This window comes from Erpetoichthys calabaricus, chromosome 5 (genome assembly GCF_900747795.2).
Source record: "Erpetoichthys calabaricus chromosome 5, fErpCal1.3, whole genome shotgun sequence".
Lineage (NCBI taxonomy): Eukaryota > Metazoa > Chordata > Cladistia > Polypteriformes > Polypteridae > Erpetoichthys > Erpetoichthys calabaricus.
This window is the reverse complement of record NC_041398.2, coordinates 204,211,736-204,233,584: the sequence shown is the minus strand read 5'-3', so window position 1 is coordinate 204,233,584 and position 21,849 is coordinate 204,211,736. Positions and strand designations below refer to the sequence as shown.

Below are 21,849 nucleotides of genomic sequence, written 5' to 3'. Positions count from 1 at the left end.
TTTAATTATCTAGTAATATGGGCAATGGGCTGTGCTGCCCACTCCTGGTAGGAGTACTCTGGTAACAATTCTGTTGAGCAGTTTATAGGGCTTGTAGCAATTTTAGCAGTTTTTGTTTGGTAAGAGCGCTATCAAAGCCACAGACATCCAAAAAGCACGTTGAGGAAATGAGAATCAAAAATATAGAATACATCTCTTTGAGGTGGAGATCTCCAGATTTTAGAGTAACAATTGGCATAGTGTATTCCACCAACCCTGTCTCACTAGAACCATTACATGCATTTTAAAGTTTACATTTTTATTTTTAGAAGATCTTTCAAGAATTGAAAATATTTCACTAATCCTAAGCTAATAAAATTCTCAGCTGATCCTGAGTGAAAGAGTCAACTAAATCAAAAATCTATTCATCTTAACTGATAGGTTCAAAAATTGAAATGATTGGGACTGGCTTCAAGCAGAGCTGTATAAAGTACTCAGAAATGATAATTGAGTAAAAGTCGAAGTTCTTCATCAAATTTTTATTTGCACTGAAGTAAGAAGTATTTCAGTTCAAAAATACTTCAATAAAAGTAAAAAACTATGTGTTTTCAACACGTCAACACAACAAGTCCTAAAAAGTAAAAGTACATTTTATAATAACAAGAAGGTGCAAGGCTTTGTCTAGAGAACACAGTACGATTATTTTATTTTTTAACAACACTCACACAATACTTTTGCTATAGAAATGCACCACAAAATAATGAATCAAGCAAATACAATCCTGGCTTTGATCAGCACATACAGTAACTGTAGTCATGCTGATTACCTGAAGTGACTAGTGCTGTACTAGTGAGTGCAGCTATGACTTACACTGTGCCTCCCATACTGGAATGTCTGGCAGCAGTAGACAAGACACCCCCACTCCAGAGAGAAGAAGAAAAAAAAATACAAAAATAAGAATAAAAAATAAGTGAGCAGCTCACAAACTTATCATTGGAACAAATACACATTATAAAAACTGAGTGAAAATCAACATAGATTGGATTCATTTTACTTCACTAAAACAAAGATGGATTTTGTAGGGGCAATTATTACATTAAATAGTAATACAGGTCAAATCCCATTTTGGCAAATACCAAAGTAACAAAACTTTCAGAATAACGAAATTTATTGGCCTGAACAAATGTTTACACAATATCATGTTAAATGAATTTAATTTTAACGAAATGTAAATTTCAGTATAACAAACATTTTTTTTGACAAAAAATGTCCACTGAAGATAATAATGCAATGCAAAAAATACTTAATGCCGTGCCTAGACTTTCGCTGAGTCTTGGGAATCCTGCCACAGGCTGTTGCGAAATTTCTGGTTTCTGGCAGTCTCAGAGAGGCTCAGCAAATGTGTAGGCACAACATCATATAGGTATAGCCAAATTCTGAGTCAGTGATACTGTACTGTTCGAGTTTCATTGTGCTACTCAATGTTTAATTTTGCAATGAACAAAAAAGGGAAACAGCATCAATTTACGCTAAATGTGAATTTCCCCTTGGGATTAATAAAGTATCTATCTATCCATCTATCTATCTAAAAGAAAAAGTAACAATCCTAGAAAAACCTGATTCTGGAATAAAGAAAAATGATGTGGCGAAAGCATTCGTAATCGCATCTTCATCTTCATCTAACATCTAGTTTTCATTCTATAATTTTATACCTGTATTTCTGTTTAAAAAATAAAGTTACAGTACATCTAATGCCTTGTTTTCATTCTGTATTTTCATATCTGTATTATATTAGAAAAATTTAAAAAATAGATGCTTGTTCACTATGTAAAACACAGCAGCACTAGTTCCACGCACCTGAAGAGGAAACGTATAAAAATATACAACACCTTTATCCATCCATCCATCCATTATCCAACCCGCTACATCCTAACTACAGGGTCACAGGGGTCTGCTGGAGCCAATCCCAGCCAACACAGGGCGCAAGGCAGGGAACAAACCCTAGGCAGGGCGCCAGCCCACCGCATGGTGTACACGCACACACCAAGCACACACTGGGACAATTCAGAATCTCCAATGCACCTGTTCTGCATGTCTTTGGACTGTGGGAGGAAACCAGAGTACCTGGAGGAAACTCACACAGACATGGGGAGAACAAGCAAACTCCACGCAGGGAGGACTCGGGAAGCGAACCCAGGTCTCCTTACTGCGAGGCAGTAGAGCTACCCACTGCGCCACCGTGCCATCCACAACACCTTCATCAAGTTAAGGTATTTTCTGTAGTGATGAAATTGTAAATAAATCACATTAAATAAAGGATCCAGCTAACTCAGAAAGATATATTTTTAAATCTTGCACAGATGTCTCATGTGATCTAAACTGAATTCACACTAGAATGCCTGAAGCCTGCGAAAATTTGTAATGCCAGGAAACCTTAAATTGCTTCGCACCTGAAATGAGGAGCACTCGGACTCAAACCCACATCCTCTTGATTACGAGGCAGCAATTCAACATGTAAATTGAAGGCTTTCTTTTTCTTTCATTTTATTCTTGAATAAACGCACACTTGTTTTGTTATACCTTTTGTGAAAGTGTTTATTTGATATTTGGACTTCAGTCTTCACACCGTATACACTTTACATCAGCATTTTGACATTGTTACTCCTGTTTTTAGTTATATTTTTTTGCCTCACATTTCCTGTCATCCTACATTTACGCAGATCATTGTAGACATGGAACACACATGAAATGTATGTATTCCAAATAACAATATATTATTTACCCTATATAATTCCAGACACCTAACTCCCAGATAAAGAGACTTTTGTGTCCAACTTCAGTTGCCTTGGTGAGGGATGAGTGAGCAGGCCTCCTTCTGCCAGTGCTGATTGACACATTTGCAAAACAAGGACACTGATGAGGAGATGAGAGGGAATTTAAGGTGGCCTGGCATTATGAATATTTTCGTAGGCTTCAGGGATTCTAGTATTAAATTGTGTGGTACAGCAACACACCGCTCATCACCTGTAGACAAGCTGCTGCTAAGAACCTGGCTTTTTCACAAAGAAACCCATCCAAAATTCTCATTGGATCAGCTAGGCAGACAGCACATCTAGTGACGTTCTAGTTCTCACATTAAAAAAGACTAAAAACCCTTCTGGAAAGGAGCAGCCTGGAAAATCAGCCTGCTATACTGAATGCCACCTATCAAATGTTGCAAAATTTTAGAGTTTCCTCCTACTTCATGTCTTTACCTCCAAAAACCTTTTAGCAGAAGAACTGTTCAAAGTAAAATCACTTGTGTGTACAGGACCCTTGTTTAGATCAATTGAGAATAAGACAGGATTTTTGGTGGATTAACAATGGGTATGTTACACTAATGTGTTAACCTATGTATTAAGATACCTAATCGGTTGACATTACAAAAAAGGAAACACCTGCTGACAAACTTCAAGTATTACAAAATAAAAGAACTGATTATGCGCATATTGTTAGCCTTGCTTGTCTGAATATTAACTAATATGTGACAAGAAATTGCCAAACAGTATAAGAAATCAAATATAGAGAACAGCTCTGGAAAGAAAACAAATGATATATATATATATATCGATGTTGCACTTGGTCTAAATAAATAAATAAATAAAATGTTTAAATGTGATAATGGCAGTAACAAACAATGGGAATTAAAACAAAATGCTCACTATACAGACTTTAACTCTTCAGAACAAAGCACAAAGTGTATCAGAGATGGCACTCATCAGTGCCACATTAGCTGTTACAGAAAAGTTTAACTTATATAAGCAAGCATTCACGTTTACTTGAATTGTTTTGACAAAGTATGTGCTAGATTAATTAATCAATAAAATAATTAGTAGGTTAATCACTTACAAAATAATCATTAGCAGCAAGACTAGTAAACACCCTTTTTATACCAGAGTCACTTATGATCCCAGCTTCTGTTATGAACAGACATAAAATGCCTCTGTTGAAATTTATTTCGAGTGGTTGTGAAGAGTAGAGAAAAAAAAACAGATTTAAAAGGGCCTGGCAGATCACAAGTTGGAAACAGGTAACAGTCAGGAACCAGAAAAGACTAACAAAACAAGCAAAGTTTCTGGCGGCAAAAGAAATCATCTCAAGGAAGCGGAGTAAAAGTCAATCAAAAAAACTAACCAAGAAAGTATTCCTAACCAAAATAAAATTGAAAACTCCAAACTAAAATGTGCTTTTGAAATCCTAAAGGTAGTATAGTTTGCTTATCATGCAACTACCTTAAATATTCATCATGTGACGATGTTATGTGTCACATTGACAGCAATGAAATTGTGCATAACATGACCATGATCGTCAGGAAATACACTAAACAAGGCCCTCAAACTGGAGGTGAGGTGACATCATCATCTGGTCATCTTCTACATCATCATAATAATACAAATAAATAAATAATACAAAAATAAAGTAATAACAAAAGAAGTAAAATATATACAAAAATTAATAAGATTCACAAAAAATAACGCAAGAAAATCTGGTGAGAGCAGTAAAAAATAAAGGTTTACAATATTTTTATTTTTATTTATAGTTTAAATATGAGAGTCTTAGCTGGTAAACACAGATGGCCAATAAGTACTTGTCCATATAATATTACTGAGCTTTTATTGACAGTAATTTATGATTCATACTCAAATGCATGCATGATTCTGGCGACCTTTACCTCGTAACACCACAGCATGAGAGGAAACCACACATCCTATCACATACTCTAATAGCAGTAGCATCAAATTATGATCTGTAACTGCTATTATCAAAACCCACTAATAAAATTATTTTCATCTCTTTACAGAAATTAGATAGTCACTTCTTTAATTACTGCCATGCTAACTTTGCTGGGGATAAAGGACTACTAAATATTTTAAACTAGCAAAATACCCGCGCTTCGCAGCGGAGAAGAAGTGTGTTTAAAGAGGTTATGTAAACATATATATATATACATAAACATATATACATATATACATTTATATATACATATACACATCCACATATATAAACATATATCAACATATATATATACACATACATATACACACATACATACATACACACACACACACACACACACACATATATATATATATATATATATATATATATATATACATATATATATATATACATATATATAGACACATACAGACACATATATAGACATATTTGTATATCTACATATATATACATATTTGTATATCTACATATATATACATATTTGTATATCTACATATATATACACATATATACATATATATACATATACATATTTGTATATCTACATATATATACACATATATACATATATATACATATACATATTTGTATATCTACATACATACACATATATCTATCTATCTATATTATATATATATATATATATATATATATATATATATATATATATATATATAGCTGATTACCCAGTGGATTCGCTCACTGAGTGCAAGAGAAAAACATAAAATGTATGTATAAAATAAGTTTAATTGCCAAATTTATTTTTCCACAAATAAAGAGCACTTACAATAACATAGAAATCAATATAAACAACATTAACATCATTATCATATGAGAATATGAAGTAATATAAAAGAAGCACATTGCATATAAATATAAATTATTAAACAGTAAAATGTTCTTCTATAATACGCTACCGTGGCTATTCGTTTGTCTGTCCAGGATTTTAAATCAGCTGTAGCTCGCAAACCGTTTCACCTATTGACTTGAAATTTGGTACACATATACTACGTCAAGTCTACTATTCGCTTTCCCACACATATGAACATACATATATATATATATATATATATATATATATATATATATATATATATATATATATATATATACACACATACACATATATACATATACATACATACATACATAGTGCGTTGCAACACGGGCTGTGATTGTTACATGGGAGGGAGAGGACAAATCACAGCTTCCCGCTTTCTAATCGGGCTTGTGATTGCTGCTTTGACGGATGCCCAGATCCCACAGTATTTCCCCTTAGGAGAGGCGTTAGGCAAGTGTAATTGAATAGCAGTGCTGCAAGTTATTACTCTTTTTATCTTTATTTTATTTTATTGTAGAATCAACTCACAGCTGCGCGCACCAGTGCGTACGTGGCGGATGCGTACGACTGATGTTTTCATTGTGTACCACCTTCGCTAATTATTCTTGAGGCAGATTGAAGACTTAAGTGCCAGCTTAACTGAAAAATTAAAGAAAACATACTAAGTTTTAAAAAAAATCAGTTTTAACGGGAAAAGATGCCGACGAAAGAAGAAAGCAGCGGGACGCTAGGGTGAAGAGCAAGCGCATCAACCTCTGAGCAAACGAATGGTAAACGTACAGTGAAAGGGGATAAATACTATGAATGGTCATGTCAAGTGTATTCACTCCACGTTATCGTGCAGTGCGCTGTTACTGGTATTTTGATAAAAGAATCTGAATAACATATAAGAAGCGTATAAATTATTAAACAGTAAAACATTAACATTTAAGAAGTAAAGATACATTGAGTACTACTGTAGTGCTTTCGGGTATAGTACATTTTTTGTTTGCCCATTACATGCATAAATGTATACATTTTTTGGTGTACCTACCCAAGAACACGCGACATGACCCGGCAGTTAAAAATTTATCGCTCCAGCAATTTTAACTCCGTTACAAAGTCATCTAATATGGTATTGCAAACGGCAGCGGGAGCGTTTCTATAAACTCAATTTAAACTTACTGTTTACACCGTGCTTTGAAGATGCATAGTATGCGACACGTGTTTCGCCGTAATTGTGGGCTCATCAGGAGTACACAGTCACTGCACTCCCTTACAGGAATCGATCCTCGGACGTAGAGGCGAAGCCCCTAACGTTGTGCCACGGCGTGTGGTTCGTTCATTTGACAGCATGTAGATCGGGGAAATTACATTGCAGGCATTCGTAGTGTGATTCACAATCTGATTGTATGAGTGGTTACCTACCAGGTAACGCTTGTGGTTGGTGAGCAAGTCGGCTAACTTCTGCCGCGGTGCCCTCTTTCAGTTGCGAGAAGCAGATCATACAATGGTTGAAATAGTTTAATATATATAGCAAAATCACCGCGCTTCGCAGGGGCGAATATGGTATTGCAAACGGCAGCGTTTCTATAAACTTAATTTAAAGTTACGGTTTATACCGTGCTTTGTTTCATATTCTTTTCCTACCTTATCAATTGTGTAATGTGTTTTTTGAACAGGTTTGATTTATGGAAGTGATCACTCCTGCTGTGTTCAGTCACTTCACGTGAGCCGCTCTCTTGTGTGATGTTGCGATGTCCACGGGTTTATTTAATGTTAGCTAAGACCCGGCAGTTAAAAGTTTCTCGCTACAGCAATTTTAACTCTGTTACAAAGTGATGCAAACTCTTGTTTATACCTCGTGTCTTCTCATTAAACTTGTATCTCGCGAATATGGCATTGCAAACGGCAGCGGAAGCGTTTCTATAAAGTTAATTTAAGGTTACGCTTTACACCGTGCTTTTTTATACCTCGTGTCTTCTCATTAAACTTGTATCTCGCGAATATGGTATTGCAAACGGCAGCGGGAGCGTTTCTATAAAGTAAATTTAGACTTACGGTTTACACCGTGCTTTTTTATACCTCGTGTCTTATGAAGATGCTTGTATGCGTCACTCACTTGCTTCTTATTGTTTCGCTGCCTTGTCAATTGTGTAATGAATGTTTTTCCCGCGTGTGACTCGTGCTGTAAATGTCTTCCTTGTTTTTAGTTCACGTGATTACGTAGGAGGCGTGATGACGCGATACGTGACTCCGCCTCCTCCATTACAGTGTATGGACAAAAAATATGTTCCAGTTATGACCATTACGCTTTGAATTTCGAAATGAAACCTGCCTAACTTTTGTAAGTAAGCTGTAAGGAATGAGCCTGCCAAATTTCAGCCTTCCACCTACACGGGAAGTTGGAGAATTAGTGATGAGTGAGTGAGTGAGTGAGTGAGTGAGTGAGTGAGTGAGTGAGTGAGTGAGTGAGTGAGTGAGTGAGTGAGTGAGTGAGTGAGTGAGTCAGTGAGGGCTTTGCCTTTTATTAGTATAGATATCTTGAATGTACCAATATATTAGGCACTAAAATCCTGGGGATCTTTTTAAATGAATAGATTTGAAAAATACATTTCAACTGTCACTCCATAACTACTCATTTGGGTCTTTATTTTAAAGTTGAGCTAGCCAGTCTTTAACTTCTTCTGGTACATGGTGAGACTCATCAGCAACAACAACAGCATTTATTTCTGTAGCTGCATTTGCATACACAGGATGGAGCTCATAGTGCTATACGAGATATCAATGAAATAGTTACAGGGAAGAAAAACAAATTAAAATTAGATACGAATAATAATGAATACATAACAAAAAATAAACCAATACAAATTTACATAAAATTGATATATACAGTACAATAATTATTTGATAGTCAGGTGGAAATTGAAAAAAAACTCCAGATAAGGAAGGAAAAAACATATGGGGGATACAGGGGTACTGAACATACTTACCGACTCAGTGAAACTCTTGCATAAATGAACAGATAGGCAGTTTGAAATTCTACTTTTTACCAATAGATGTTGATGTTTAAATCCCTAAACAGGTGGATTCATGCACGCTGGATAAGAGGCCAAGAAAATGGCACATACTATTGCCATGTTTGTCATATTTTGTATCGTGCACATGTAGTTTCAGCACTCTTTGTATGTTTTGCTGGATTGCTTTTTTATAGAACAGAACTGATTTGACAACAACACAAAACACACCTGCCACTACACTACACATTTAAAAGTCTCCATAATTCAGCGTCAGAGGAGAAAGGGCTTCCCAGCCAGGACAGAGGATGATTCATTACCCAGATGTGAGGCCAGTGCAACAACACAGGCAAATTGGCCGGTGGGACAAGGAAATAAATTTGTACCCATCTGGTATGGTTTAACGGGCGGATTGATAAAAGCCAATGATCGGGAGTCGTTCCATCCCCCATATGCTAGGTGACAGTGGTCCTCATATGGTAGCCAGTTGGGACACACGCAGGGCTGATTGGCAGATGGAGTCTGGAAGTGCAGCCCTGTCAGGAACCCTGGGTATCAAAATAGAGGGTGCTGTTGGGGGAAGGACCGCTCTATTTTTTCTGTGGCCTGGAAGAGCTTGCTCGAAGGCACTGCATGACACCAGAAGCATTCCTGGGTCCAACTCAACAGGAGTCCGCTGCCTCACATCGGTCAGGAGGAAGCAAGCAACAGTCAGTGGATGTAAAGAAGGAGGAAGAATTGCGTACGTGGTATTGTTATTGTGGTTGAATACTGGAGAGAATTCTGGAGAAGTGTCATGCAAGAATAAAAATTCTCTATCACATCAGCATGTGCTGTATTACTCTGTCTTGAGTTTGGGGCTCAGTGGTGCCACCTTGTGGTCACAACAGTTAATTAGTTAAACCATTCTAGTAGTCTGTTGCACCTTCTTTGGCCTTCAGAATAGCATGAATTCATCTAATTATTGATTCGGCAAGACACTGGATGCATTGTTAACTGTTGCACAGTTGCTGCAAATTAGAGGCTACAAACAGCCCTTTACACCTCATCCCAGGGATGCTTGACAGAATTGAGATCAAGGGACTGTGTGGGCCACAGAAGCAATGAAAACTCTCTGTCATGTTTCCAGAAACTTTTGGAGATGATGTGTGTCTTGTGCCATGGTGCATTACAATGCTGCAAATATGTATCTGAGTGTAGACAAGTAGGAGTCATGAAGGGAAGAACTTGGTCAGCAATGACACCTTGCTTTCAAACGTTTGTCAATGGTTATGAGGGCACTAATATGTGCTAGGAAAATATTTACACATACATCACACTGCCACCATCATCCTGTACTGTTAACACAAAAAAGATGGCTAATGTTGGGCTAATTCTTAGACTAATGTTGCCTGCACCAAATTCTGATCTCTTCATTAGCATGATGCAAAAGGAACCTAATTTGGTCTGACGAAGCACCTCTTTTTCACCCCTCAATGGTCCAGTTTTAATGTTTCAGTGCTCACTTGAGAAGTGCTATCATTTTTCAATGACAATGTCAGCACCCGACGTGGTCTTCAGCTTTGATAGCCCATTGTAGACAAAGTCTAATAAGTGGGGCATTTTGAGATGATAATCTACACTCCAATGTTAAACATGGAGGTGATTTTTCTGGGTGTTGCCAGTCTTGTTTGCTTGTATGATTCTTGCCTTCTCCTCTGACACCTCTGATTCAAAAGCTATTTCTGTCCACATGACTGCGTTTACCACCTATAATTTTTTGCTCTCTGCACCATTCTCAATAAACCATTGAAGTGTTATTGTACATGAAAAGCCCATGACGACTACCATTTGAGACATACTAGAACTGACATACCTAGACCCAGCTATCACACAGTCACTGAAGTCACAATGGTCCCTCATTTTGCCCATTCCAACATAAAGTAAACATTATCCATTGGCAGAAATGCTGGTCTGCCTATCACATAAGGTTTTTGTCAGAAAGAAAAAGATGAACCTAATAAACTGGCAACTCAGTGTACAGTATGTTTGATTCTGATGATCTCTAACTGCTCATATTACAACATACTGTATGATATGAAATTACACACTACATTATCAGTAGTATGATATTATGATCTCTAACTGCCATTATAAACTGATTAACAAAATTGTTGAAATATTTTTATATCATAGATCTTTATAAAATCTTTATATCTATATAATATCTCTCTATTATAAAAAAAAATCCTGCAGAGAATCAGCAGGGCGTCGAGACGTGATCTTCACGTTAAGATCACGGAAGACACTTAAAAGATCCACAAGACTAAAGAGATTGGCTACGGAGCATCTCGCAGGAACCTTAAACATGAGACTTTATGCCAAGAGATTGACTCAGGACCGTCTCGCGATGACGTAGAACATGAGAATCTTGCAAGACACGCCCTACTTACAATCAATATCAAATAACAGCACGGGCAGCAACACACTCAGCTGTGTTTTGGCTTTGAGCACACACAGATCCAGGGGTCTCAGCGTATATAAAGCATATAAGGATAATACGTTATAGATGAAATGTAGACGACTAAGCGAAGAAGAAAGCAGCATGGAAAAAAGAGACTCAAAAGTTTTGGAGAGACAAAAAAGAAAAAAAAGAATATTCTAGGTGCAAATTCAGAAAATAAGGAAAGTAATTATATGCCCAGAAGAAGTGGAATTGAAAAAAAAGCACATCCAATCCGGAAGTTGGAGCTATACACATGCAGAGCAGGTTAGAGATTATGAAAGCAATGGAATTCGAAAGGCTCAAAAAAAAAAAAGTTGGCACAATATACATGTGGAGAAAGTTAAAGAATATGAAAGTAGGAAAATTAGAAAGTATAAAAAAAAGAAAGTAAAGATCGCAGTAATGCAAACAAACGGAAATTATTACTCGAAAAAGGGAAAATAATCACCACGGACCAGGTGTCATTGAATCAAAAGCAAGACAAAGCGAGTTCAGAAATAAAAGACAGAGTAGAAAACAAAGTAAAATGTCATAAAAAGGTTAAAAAACAAGGGGGCCAAACACATGCATAGCAGGTTCGAGATAATGAAAACTGGAATTCAAAAGACTCAAAAAAAACATAGGCGCGAAACACATGCAGAACAAGATACAGAATATGAAAGAAAGTAAACATCGCATTAGCGCAAACAAAGAGAAATTATTACTCAGAGAAATAACTAAAAGGCGAATAAAGATTGAATATATGGACATACTGTAAGTGATATGTCAGAAGTATGTAAATATTGTAAGGCTTTGAAGTTTAAGTCAAGAGAATTTCAAAAACGGAGTGTACCTCACATGCATTTATTGGTAACTTTGAAAAAAAATTATTAACTGCTGATGACGTAGATCGCTTTGTCTGTGCTGAAATCCCAAACAGAGAAACCTATCCTGAATTCTGGTACAAAGTCATTAAACACATGTCTCACTGACCTCATCAAAAAGATTCCACGCATTGGGACTCGAAAGATTCCAAATATTGTTTTTACAGAAGTTCAGAAATAAAACTAATGAAATAGCAACAATTCAAAGAAAAAAAAATCTTAAAAGTGTGTATCCGGAAAAACAAAAATGGGGGTTGGCGAGCGAAGCCCCCTATTCTTTATAAAAGTTGGAAAGACAGGTACTGTATTTCATATTCTAAAACTTGTTTAAACACCAAAGAATCCAGGAGCAAACACATCTAACTAACTGTTAAGAATGATACTGTATCTCTCCACTATCCACATGCATTTCAATATATAACATTAAGGATGACTTAATTAGCAGAATAAACATACAGTTATCTGTGTTATAAATAGTGTGCAACAGATGTCATTGCTGAAAGTGATTTTTTTTTTTGGCTGAAGACACTACAGTGCAGGCAAAATACAAAAGCTTCTTTCTAACCATCTTGAAAGCTTTTTTCAGAAAGTCTGTTTTTACTAAAACTGTTTTTATAACATTTAGTTGAATTGTGATGAAAATGCTACTGATGTTTCTCATGGGTGCTTACTATACAAAATTTTACTGCTGTACTCCATACTTGCCTTGTATTATATCCTCCCCTGTGCTGCCCAGAAGCCATATTCAATCAAATTCCAGCAAGCACATTACCATTTGACATTTTGACTGCCAAAGTGCTTTAGAAAGCTAAGTATTTATTAAACTCTAGGAAGCCTCAGCCAACAAGTGACATTCAAAAGAGGTCATTGGGTGTTTCTTGTTACCATACTGTAACTATTTATTTATTTGTCAAAAATGTCAAAGCAGGTGGCATGGTGGCACAGTGGGTAGCGCTGCTGCCTTGCAGTAAGGAGACCTAGGTTTGCTTCCCGGGTCCTCCCTGCGTGGAGTTTGCATGTTCTCCCCGTGTCCTCCGGGTTTCCTCCCACAGTCCAAAGACGTGCAGGTTAGGTGCATTGGCGATCCTAAATTGTCTCTAGTGGGTGTGTGTGTGTGTGTGTGTGTGTGTGTGTGTGTGTGTGTGTGTGCGTGCCCTGCGGTGGGCTGGCGCCCTGCCAGGGTTTGTTTCCTGCTTTGCGCCCTGTGTTGGCTGGGATTGGCTCCAGCAGATCCCCATGACCCTGTAATTAGGATATAGCGGGTTGGATAATGGATGGATGGATGTCAAAGCAAAGTTTTACAGTTCTACTTACAAGAAAAAAGTGACAATCAAACCATAAAAAAGCAAAACTGGTCATATCAAACATCAACACAACAATGTTCGCATTTTTAAACATTGATGGACAACAGTTTGTTTCCCATGACAAGAATATTAATCATCAACTTTACAATAAACTGCTGAGGCATCTGCAGACAAGCATCAAGATAAAAGTGTCCGGAGCAATGGTGCACACAAAACTGCATTTTGCAACATAAAAACACAGCTGCACACATCGCTTTGACAGACAAAAGGTTTTTGAGCAAAAACAATGTGGCTGCTCTTTTGCACTCCCCAAATTCGTCAGCTAGTCCTAGTGACTGCTTTTGTTTATAAATTAAAATTAACACTGAAGGGAAGATTTACTACCATGGAAGAAATCCAGGAAAAAAACATGAGAGCCTCTAGACATGTTAACAAAGGGTAAGGACAGGTAATGTTTCCTAGGAATGGGAGATGTGGTGGAACAAGTGTGTTGTTTCTCAAGAGGAGTACAGTGGAACCTCGGTTCACGACCATAATTCGTTCCAAAACTCTGGTTGTAACCCGATTTGGTTGTGAACCGAAGTAATTTCCCCCTTAGGATTGTATGTAAATACAATTAATCCGTTCCAGACCATACGAACTATATGTAAATATATATATTTTTTTTAGTTTTTAAGCACAAATATAGTTAATTAAACCATAGAATGCACAGCGTAATAGTAAACTAAATGTAAAAACATTGAATAACACTGAGAAAACCTTGAACAACAGAGAAAACTAACACTGCAATAGAGTTTTAAGCACAAGAAAAAAAAATTAACATTTGAAAAAATCCGTAATTTAATAAACCACCAAGAAAAGTAACATTGCAACAATGCACACTACGAACCGATCACTGGAAACAGAAGTGAAAACAAAAACAAGCCCAGTGCATTCTTTAACTGCCTTCTCTACCTTATGCATCCAGCCCTCTCTCTCGCTTGCTTGCCTGTGTGTGTGTCTCTCTCGCGCTGCCTGTGTGTGTGTGTCTCTCATTTGCGCGCCTGTGTGTGTGTCTCTCTCTCTCTCTCGCGCGCCTGTGTGTGTGTGTGTGTGTGTGTGTGTGTGTGTGTGTGTGTGTGTGTGTGTCTCTCTCTCGCGCGCCTGTGTGTGTGTGTGTGTGTCTCTCGTGCGCCTGTGTGTGTGTGTCTCTCTCGCGCGCCTGTGTGTGTGTGTGTCTCCCTCTCATGCGCCTGTGTGTGTGTGTCTCTCTCTCGCGCACCTGTGTGTGTGTCTCTCTCTCTCTCGCGCGCGCCTGTGTGTGTGTCTCTCTCTCTCTCGCGCGCCTGTGTGTGTGTCTCTCTCTCTTGCGCGCCTGTGTGTGTGTGTGTGTGTCTGTCTCTCGCGTGCCTGTGTGTGTGTCTCTCTCTCTCGCGCGCCTGTGTGTGTGTCTCTCTTGCACGCCTGTGTGTGTGTGTGTGTCTCTCTCGCGCGCCTGTGTGTGTGTGTGTGTCTCTCGCGCGCCTGTGTGTGTGTGTGTTTCTCTCGCACGCGCCTGTGTGTGTGTGTCTCTCTCTCATGCGCCTGTGTGTGTGTGTCTCTCTCTCATGCGCCTGTGTGTGTGTGTCTCTCTCTCGCACCTATGTGTGTGTGTCTCTCTCTCGTGTGTGTGTCGCGCTCTCTCGCTCTCTCTCTCTTGCTCACTGCACAGGAAATGCACAGGGAGAGACTGAACACGTACAAACCGAAAGGGAAACTGGCTTGTTCATATACCGAGTGTGTAGTCGTGAACAGATGCAAAAGTTTGGCAAACTTTTTGGTCGTAAACCGATTTGTACATGTTCCGAGACGTTCGTGAACCGAGGTTCCACTGTATTTTGGCAGTGGCTAAAATAAACCTTTCTATTTTGTTTAATAAAGTTTTTAAGCAATTCTGGGAATTGTTGTGTCTTCTCTCGCAAACTTGTACTGTATATATTACTATTAAAGAACAATGCATTTCCTTTAGCCTCACCTTAAACATGGCATAGCTTGAATCATGCAATAAGTTGCACTTTTTGAGTTTCTAATTTTCTGCCAACTTTCCACAGTCTACAGGATGATTTACTGCTTGTAGGCTGCCTTTCTTATTGGTGTCTAGACAAGCCATAGGACTCTCTTTGCCTTGTCTGAGTGGCTGTAGTAGAATGGAGTGTTCACTTGCCTCTTTCTAACAGACCTACTGAATTAAAATAAGAATATACAGTACAACGAACACTTTACAGAGTAACAATGGGGACACTTATTTAAAAGAAATTCATGACAAGATCTGAGACTACTTTATAGTATCTTTGTTGTCAGTGTGTAGCTTGGTTTTCTTTCACAGCCATTCATTTTACTGCATATGTTAACATGCTTTCTTAGAATATTAATCTATTGACTTTAAGAAGCTCATAAAGTTTGGACTGTTCACTTACTTTGATTCATTCCCATATTTAGCTAATAATGTAATATCCACATAAAACTAGTTCACACTTATTTTAAGAAAGCAGTGTGGAAATGTGCATTACAAGATTAGCTAGTTGGTCACATTTCTTTCTTATAGTTTAACACAGACTGACAAAGGAAACAAACAGGCCAACAAAATGTTTCATTCTCTAAAGGGCTAACAGCAAAAAGTGAAACTTCAGAGGTGAAGCTGAAGAAAACAGTGTGATTTGTCAAAAAAATTGAAAAAATAGAAAGTTCAGAATAAATGTCTGTGCCACAAAACCAAAGTTTTTAATTTTGAGATGAAATGAAGGAATGTGAAGGGGTCTTAAAACTAAATAGAACTTTATAAAAGACAAGCAGAATACAGAGACATTGTTATGTCATCTCTCCTAAAGATACACATTCTTTAGCACTACAGTTTTAAACGTATTACGGCATTCCCTTAAATTATTTGTAACATACTGTATATAACAGAACATTATAGTACCCAACACTGTGGAACACAGCACAGCTTATGAGTTTTCCAGTAATATTATTGTAGCTTTAGGAAAATAAATAGCCTTTTATTACATACCCGTTGCTTTTCTGGGTCAACATATCTGATGCCAAAATAATCTTTCTCTAATAGGCTGTAGTGATTGCAGATGTGGTCTAGGAGAAACTGGCCCTTGGTTTCTCTCTAAAGAGGAGGAGAATAGAGGAAAATTAGGAATGCAATTAGGAGACAACAATAAATGCAAACATTTCAAAAGGCAGCATATTCTTCTGAAAACAGCATCAATGGTAAATAAAAAGAATAATACCTACACATTGTTGAGGTAAACCAATAATTAAAAAGTACTATTTAAAGTCATGCTTGATAAATTATGATATGGGAACAGTTTGTAGCTCTATGAGTAGTGGCATTTGTATACCTGTATTCATGGGTGCCATATAACCTGTATATTTATATTTGTTGTGCTGCAGGAGTGGGGAGGTGTGGATTTTGTTAGTCCTCCTTTAACTTTTCAAAGGTAAAGTCTGTGATAGTCTACAATAATTTGCATGATGTAGTGGTTTAATATCATACATACAGCACCTTCAGAAAGTATTCAGGCCCCCTCACTTTTTACAAATTAGGCTATGTTGTTAAAATCATTTACATTTCTTTTTTTCCCCACATGAAGCAAAGCTAAAACAAGACTTTACACATTTTGTGCAAGGTTATTAAAAATAAACAACTGAAATACAGTATCACAGTGACGCAAATATTCAGACCCTTTGCTAAGTACTTCATTGAAGCACGTTAGGCAGCGATTACAGCCTGGAGTCTGGGGTATGATGCAACAAGCTTTGCACACATGGATTTGGATTTTTCTGTCATTCTCCTCTGCAGATCCTCCCAAGCTCTGTTACGATGGATGGAGACCGTTAGAGGACAAATATTTTTAGAGCATTTCAGAACTGTTCTATTTGGCCTCTGGCTGACCACTCAAGAACATTAGCAGTGTTGACCCTAAGCCACTATTCCGTTGTCTTAGCTTTGCTTTAGTCATTATCCTGTTTGAAGGTGAACCCTCAGTCTTGTCTGAGTTCCAGCACACTCTGGAGTAGGGTTTCATTATGGATATCTCTGTACTGTCCTCCATTTAGCTTTCCCTCAGCCCTGTCTAGTCTCCCAGTTCCTGCTTCTGCAAAACAACCCCAAAGCACTCATTACCATCCTTCACTGGTAGATTGGTATTGCAGAGGTGAGTGCGGCCAGGTTTCCTTCAGACATATGTAACACTTAGAAATGAAGCCAAACAGTTTGGTTTTGGTTCTGTCAGACCAGAGAATCTTGTTTCTCATAGTCTGAGAGTCTTTTTGGTGACTTTTTACAAAACTCCAAGTGGGATTTCATGTGTTGACTGGCCATATAGCCCATACTGATGGAGTGTTGCAGTTTTGGTTGTCCTTTTAGAAGTTTCTCCCATCTCCGAAGTTTCTCTTTAGCTCAGCCAGAGTGACCATTGGCTTCTTTGTCGCTTCTCTTGCCAAGCCCTTCTCTGCCGATTGTTCTGTTTGGCCCGTGTGGCCTGAAGGGGGCACTCCTGCCACCCAAACCCGACACAGACAGACACAATACACAAGTTCAGGGCACACGTTTTTATTTTTTCATTTTCCCATGGGAAACACCTCTCCCCATTTCCCACGTGTACAGCACACCAAACACTTCTATTAATCTTTTCCTTCCCCTCTCTTTCTTTGCCACCAATCTTCATCCAGCAAGCTTTGTCTTCTCTCACCCAACTCTGGCTCCTGGAATAGTGGCTGCTGGCTCCTTGTATAACGCACCCAGAAGTGCTCCAGGTGCTCGTTGACCTAGTTCTGGGCAGTTAAGGGCTCAGCAGCACCCCCTGGCGACACCCATGGAACCCAACAGGTCTGTACCAAACTCCAGCTTCCATGGAGCCCTGCAGGAGTCTGAGTCACCGCTGCAACCCAGGAGGGCTGCCACCTAGTGCTCCGGGGGAGGTAATGCTCTGGATACGCTGCCTCCACAGGTCCTTCCAGCGCAGAGGTGTCCTGGCCGGGCCCTGGCCATACACCACACTAGGTCTAAAGAGTCATGGTTGTGGCAAACATATTCCATTTAAGAATTATGGAGGCCACTCTGCTCTGGGAACCTTCATTGCTGCAGAAAGTTGTTGCAATCTTCCCCAGATCTGCGCCTCTACAATATCCTGTCTCTAATCTCTCCTGGCAATTCCTTCATCTTCGTGGCTTAGTTTTTGTTCTGATACACACTGCCAACTGTAAAACCTTCTAGAGACAGATGTGTGGCTTTCCCAATTACATGCAATCAATTGCATTTACCACCTCTAAGCAAGGTGTAGAAACATCTCAAAAATAATCAATAGAATGGGAAGCAACTGAGCCAAAATTCAATTGTCATTGCAAAGTGTCTGAATACCCATTTCAATGTGATATTTCAGTTTTTTATCTATAATAATAAAAGGCAAAGCCCTCACTGACTGACTGACTGACTCACTGACTCACTCATCACTAATTCTCCAACTTCCCGTGTAGGTGGAAGGCTGAAATTTGGCAGGCTCATTCCTTACAGCTTACTTACAAAAGTTAGGCAGGTTTCATTTCGAAATTCAAAGCGTAATGGTCATAACTGGAACATATTTTTTGTCCATACACTGTAATGGAGGAGGCGGAGTCACGTATCGCGTCATCACGCCTCCTACGTAATCACGTGAACTAAAAACAAGGAAGAGATTTACAGCACGAGTCACACGCGGGAACGAAGGTAAATGACGTTAATTTTTGACTGTCTTTTAATACTGTGTAAGCATACATATTAACACATGTGCAATTAAACGTGTGCATTTACGGGGTGATTTCTCAGGCTTAAAAGCTCACCTTTTATCAAACGCGGGAACAAAGGTAACTGACGTTGTTCACTGTCTTTTAATACTGTGTAACCATACATATTAACACATGTGCAATTAAACGTGTGCATTTACGGGGTGATTTCTCAGGCTTAAAAGCTCGCCTTTTACTAAAAAGGTAAATGCAAAACTATTTTCAATCGGTTTATTGAAACGCTCCCGTTAAGGATTGCAATAACATATTCGCGAGATAAAAGAACGAAGTAGGGGGGAAATGGAGGAAGAGCCGCGAACAGCTAAGAGCAAAAAATTAATTAAACAATTGAGAACGGAGCGAGTTAAGCATACAAGCATGTTCATAAGGGAAACAAAGCACGGTGTAAAACGTAAGTTTCAATTAAGTTTATAGAAACGCTCCCGCTGCGGATTGCAATAACATATTCGTGAGATAAAACTTTAATGAGAAGACACGAGGTATAAACGAACCACACGCCGTGGCGCAACGTTAGGGGCAACAGTTTCAACCATTCTATGATCTGCTTCTCGCAACTGAAAGACGGCACATGGCGGATGTTTGCCGACTTGCTGACCGCAACGTTAGGGGCTTCAACTATGGCGCTGACGCCACATCTCAGTGCCAACACTTTGCAGACTGTACTTAAAAGACACGCCCTACTCACTGGACAGTTAAAAACACCAATCAAACTAACGATGACATCAAGTATTACACAATCCAAAGTAGGAAAGGAGGCATCTTCATAAAATGCGTGTGGGATGATTTGCATGAGACGCTGCTTTAAAAAAAAAAATGATAAAAAAAATACGGGATAAATCCCGTCCAGTATTGATTCAAAACGGGACGCGCAATTTCATTCTCAAACGCGGCACGATTCCGTATTTTAAAGGACGGGTGGCAACCATACAGTGCCAGGTAACCACCCATACAATCAGATTGTGATTCAGACTAGGAATGCAATGAATGTAATTACCCCGATCTACATACAAGGCGAAAGTCTTGCAACATTCAAAGATGATGGTTTGGGATAAGTACACCATACAACATAAAAGAGCTTATGAAGCCTTGAACCGAAAAAAGCAAGATCTCAGAGATCGTAAAAAAAAAAAATAGGAGGTAATGTCGTTTTACTCGCTGTAGATTTTAGTCAAACATTACCAGTTATTCCACGAGGGAGACCAGCAGATGAACTCAACGCGTGTTTAAAATCCATGCTTCTCCCCACGCTCGGTTATATGTCGCGTGTTCTCAGGTAGGTGCACCAAAAAATGTATACATTTAAGCATGTAATGGGCAAACAAAAAATGAGGTATACCCGAAGGCACTGCAGTAGTACTTCATGTAACTTTACTTCTTAAATGTTAATGTTTTACTGTTTAATAATTTATACGCTTCTTATATGTTGTTCAAATTCTTTTATCAAAATACCACTGACGGCGCAATGCACGATAACATGGAGTGAATACACCATACGCATCCGCCCACGGCTGCCCTGCTGTGCGCAGATAGGAGTTGATTCTACAATAAAATAAAATAAAGATTAAAACAGTAAAACAATCATCACCCATAAAGCGTGTGTGTGTGTATATATGTGTATATATATATGTTGATATGTGGATGTGTATATGTATATATATATATATATATATATATATATATATGTAGATATGTATATATATGTGTATATGTATATGTATATATATGTTTATATGTGTGTGTGTGTATTTTATATATATAAAACACAGCAACACTCATAACAATGACAACACAATTACATTGACAATCATGTTACGTTATTTTTAAAATGTTTCCTTTTTTTTTCATAACCTCTTTAACACACTACTTCTCCGCTGCGAAGCGCGGGTATTTTGCTAGTTATTAATAAATGTACAAAAAGTTTTAAAATTCCATTTTTGGTTTGGTCATTCTGGGGTAGAGTGTCTTTTGATGTGAGAAAAAATTAATTTAATTGATTTAGGAATAATGCTACAACGTAACAAAATTTGAAAAGGGTGAAGGGGTTCTGAATTCTTTTTGAAGGCACGTACATAGACATTTCAAGAGGGCGTTCTGGTGGTTTTCAAACTTTTTGCTAAATGGACACTGTTGTAACTCAGGAGTCTCAAAATCACGGAAGTCCTAAAATACTTTCAAAAATTGCCCTCTGAGGGAGACTTACAGAACAAACCCAGACTATAAACCAATAGGCCAAGAAATCTATACTAATAAAAGGCAAAGCCCTCACTGACTGACTGACTGACTGACTGATTGACTGACTGACTGACTGACTCATCACTAATTCTGCAACTTCCCGTGTAGGTGGAAGGCTGAAATTTGGCAGGCTGATTCCTTACAGCTTACTTACAAAAGTTAGGCAGGTTTCATTTCGAAATTCAATGCGTAATGGTCATAACTGGAACCTCTTTTTTCACAATATACTGTAATGGACGGCAGCTCGATGGCCGTGGGAGGAGGAGTTGAGTGTCACGTCATCACGCCTCCCACGTAATCACGTGAAAAGACTGTGAACGCAGTAGGGACAAATGAAGGAGGAGCCGCAAACAGCGAAGAACAAAAAATTCATTAAACAATTGAGAAGGGAGCGAGTGAAGCATACAAGCATGTTCATAAGGGAAACAAAGCACGGTGTAAAACGTAAGTTTAAATTAAGTTTATAGAAACGCTCCCGCTGCGGATTGCAATAACATATTCGCGAGATAAAAGTTTAATGAGAAGACACGAGGTATAAACGAACCACACGCCGTAGGGCAAC

The 21,849-nt window shown here is 38.3% G+C and overlaps 1 protein-coding gene across 2 annotated transcripts in view; it reads right to left on the bottom strand.

The window, feature by feature from the left end:
• frmd3 (FERM domain containing 3) overlaps positions 1–21,849 on the bottom strand; it is a 276,915-nt gene that overhangs the window by 108,821 nt on the left and 146,245 nt on the right. For both annotated transcript variants that reach the window (XM_051928615.1, XM_028802430.2), the window contains exon 2: positions 16,273–16,377. In XM_051928615.1, the coding sequence (XP_051784575.1) occupies positions 16,273–16,377 (105 nt within the window). The remainder of the gene's footprint in view (positions 1–16,272; positions 16,378–21,849) is intronic.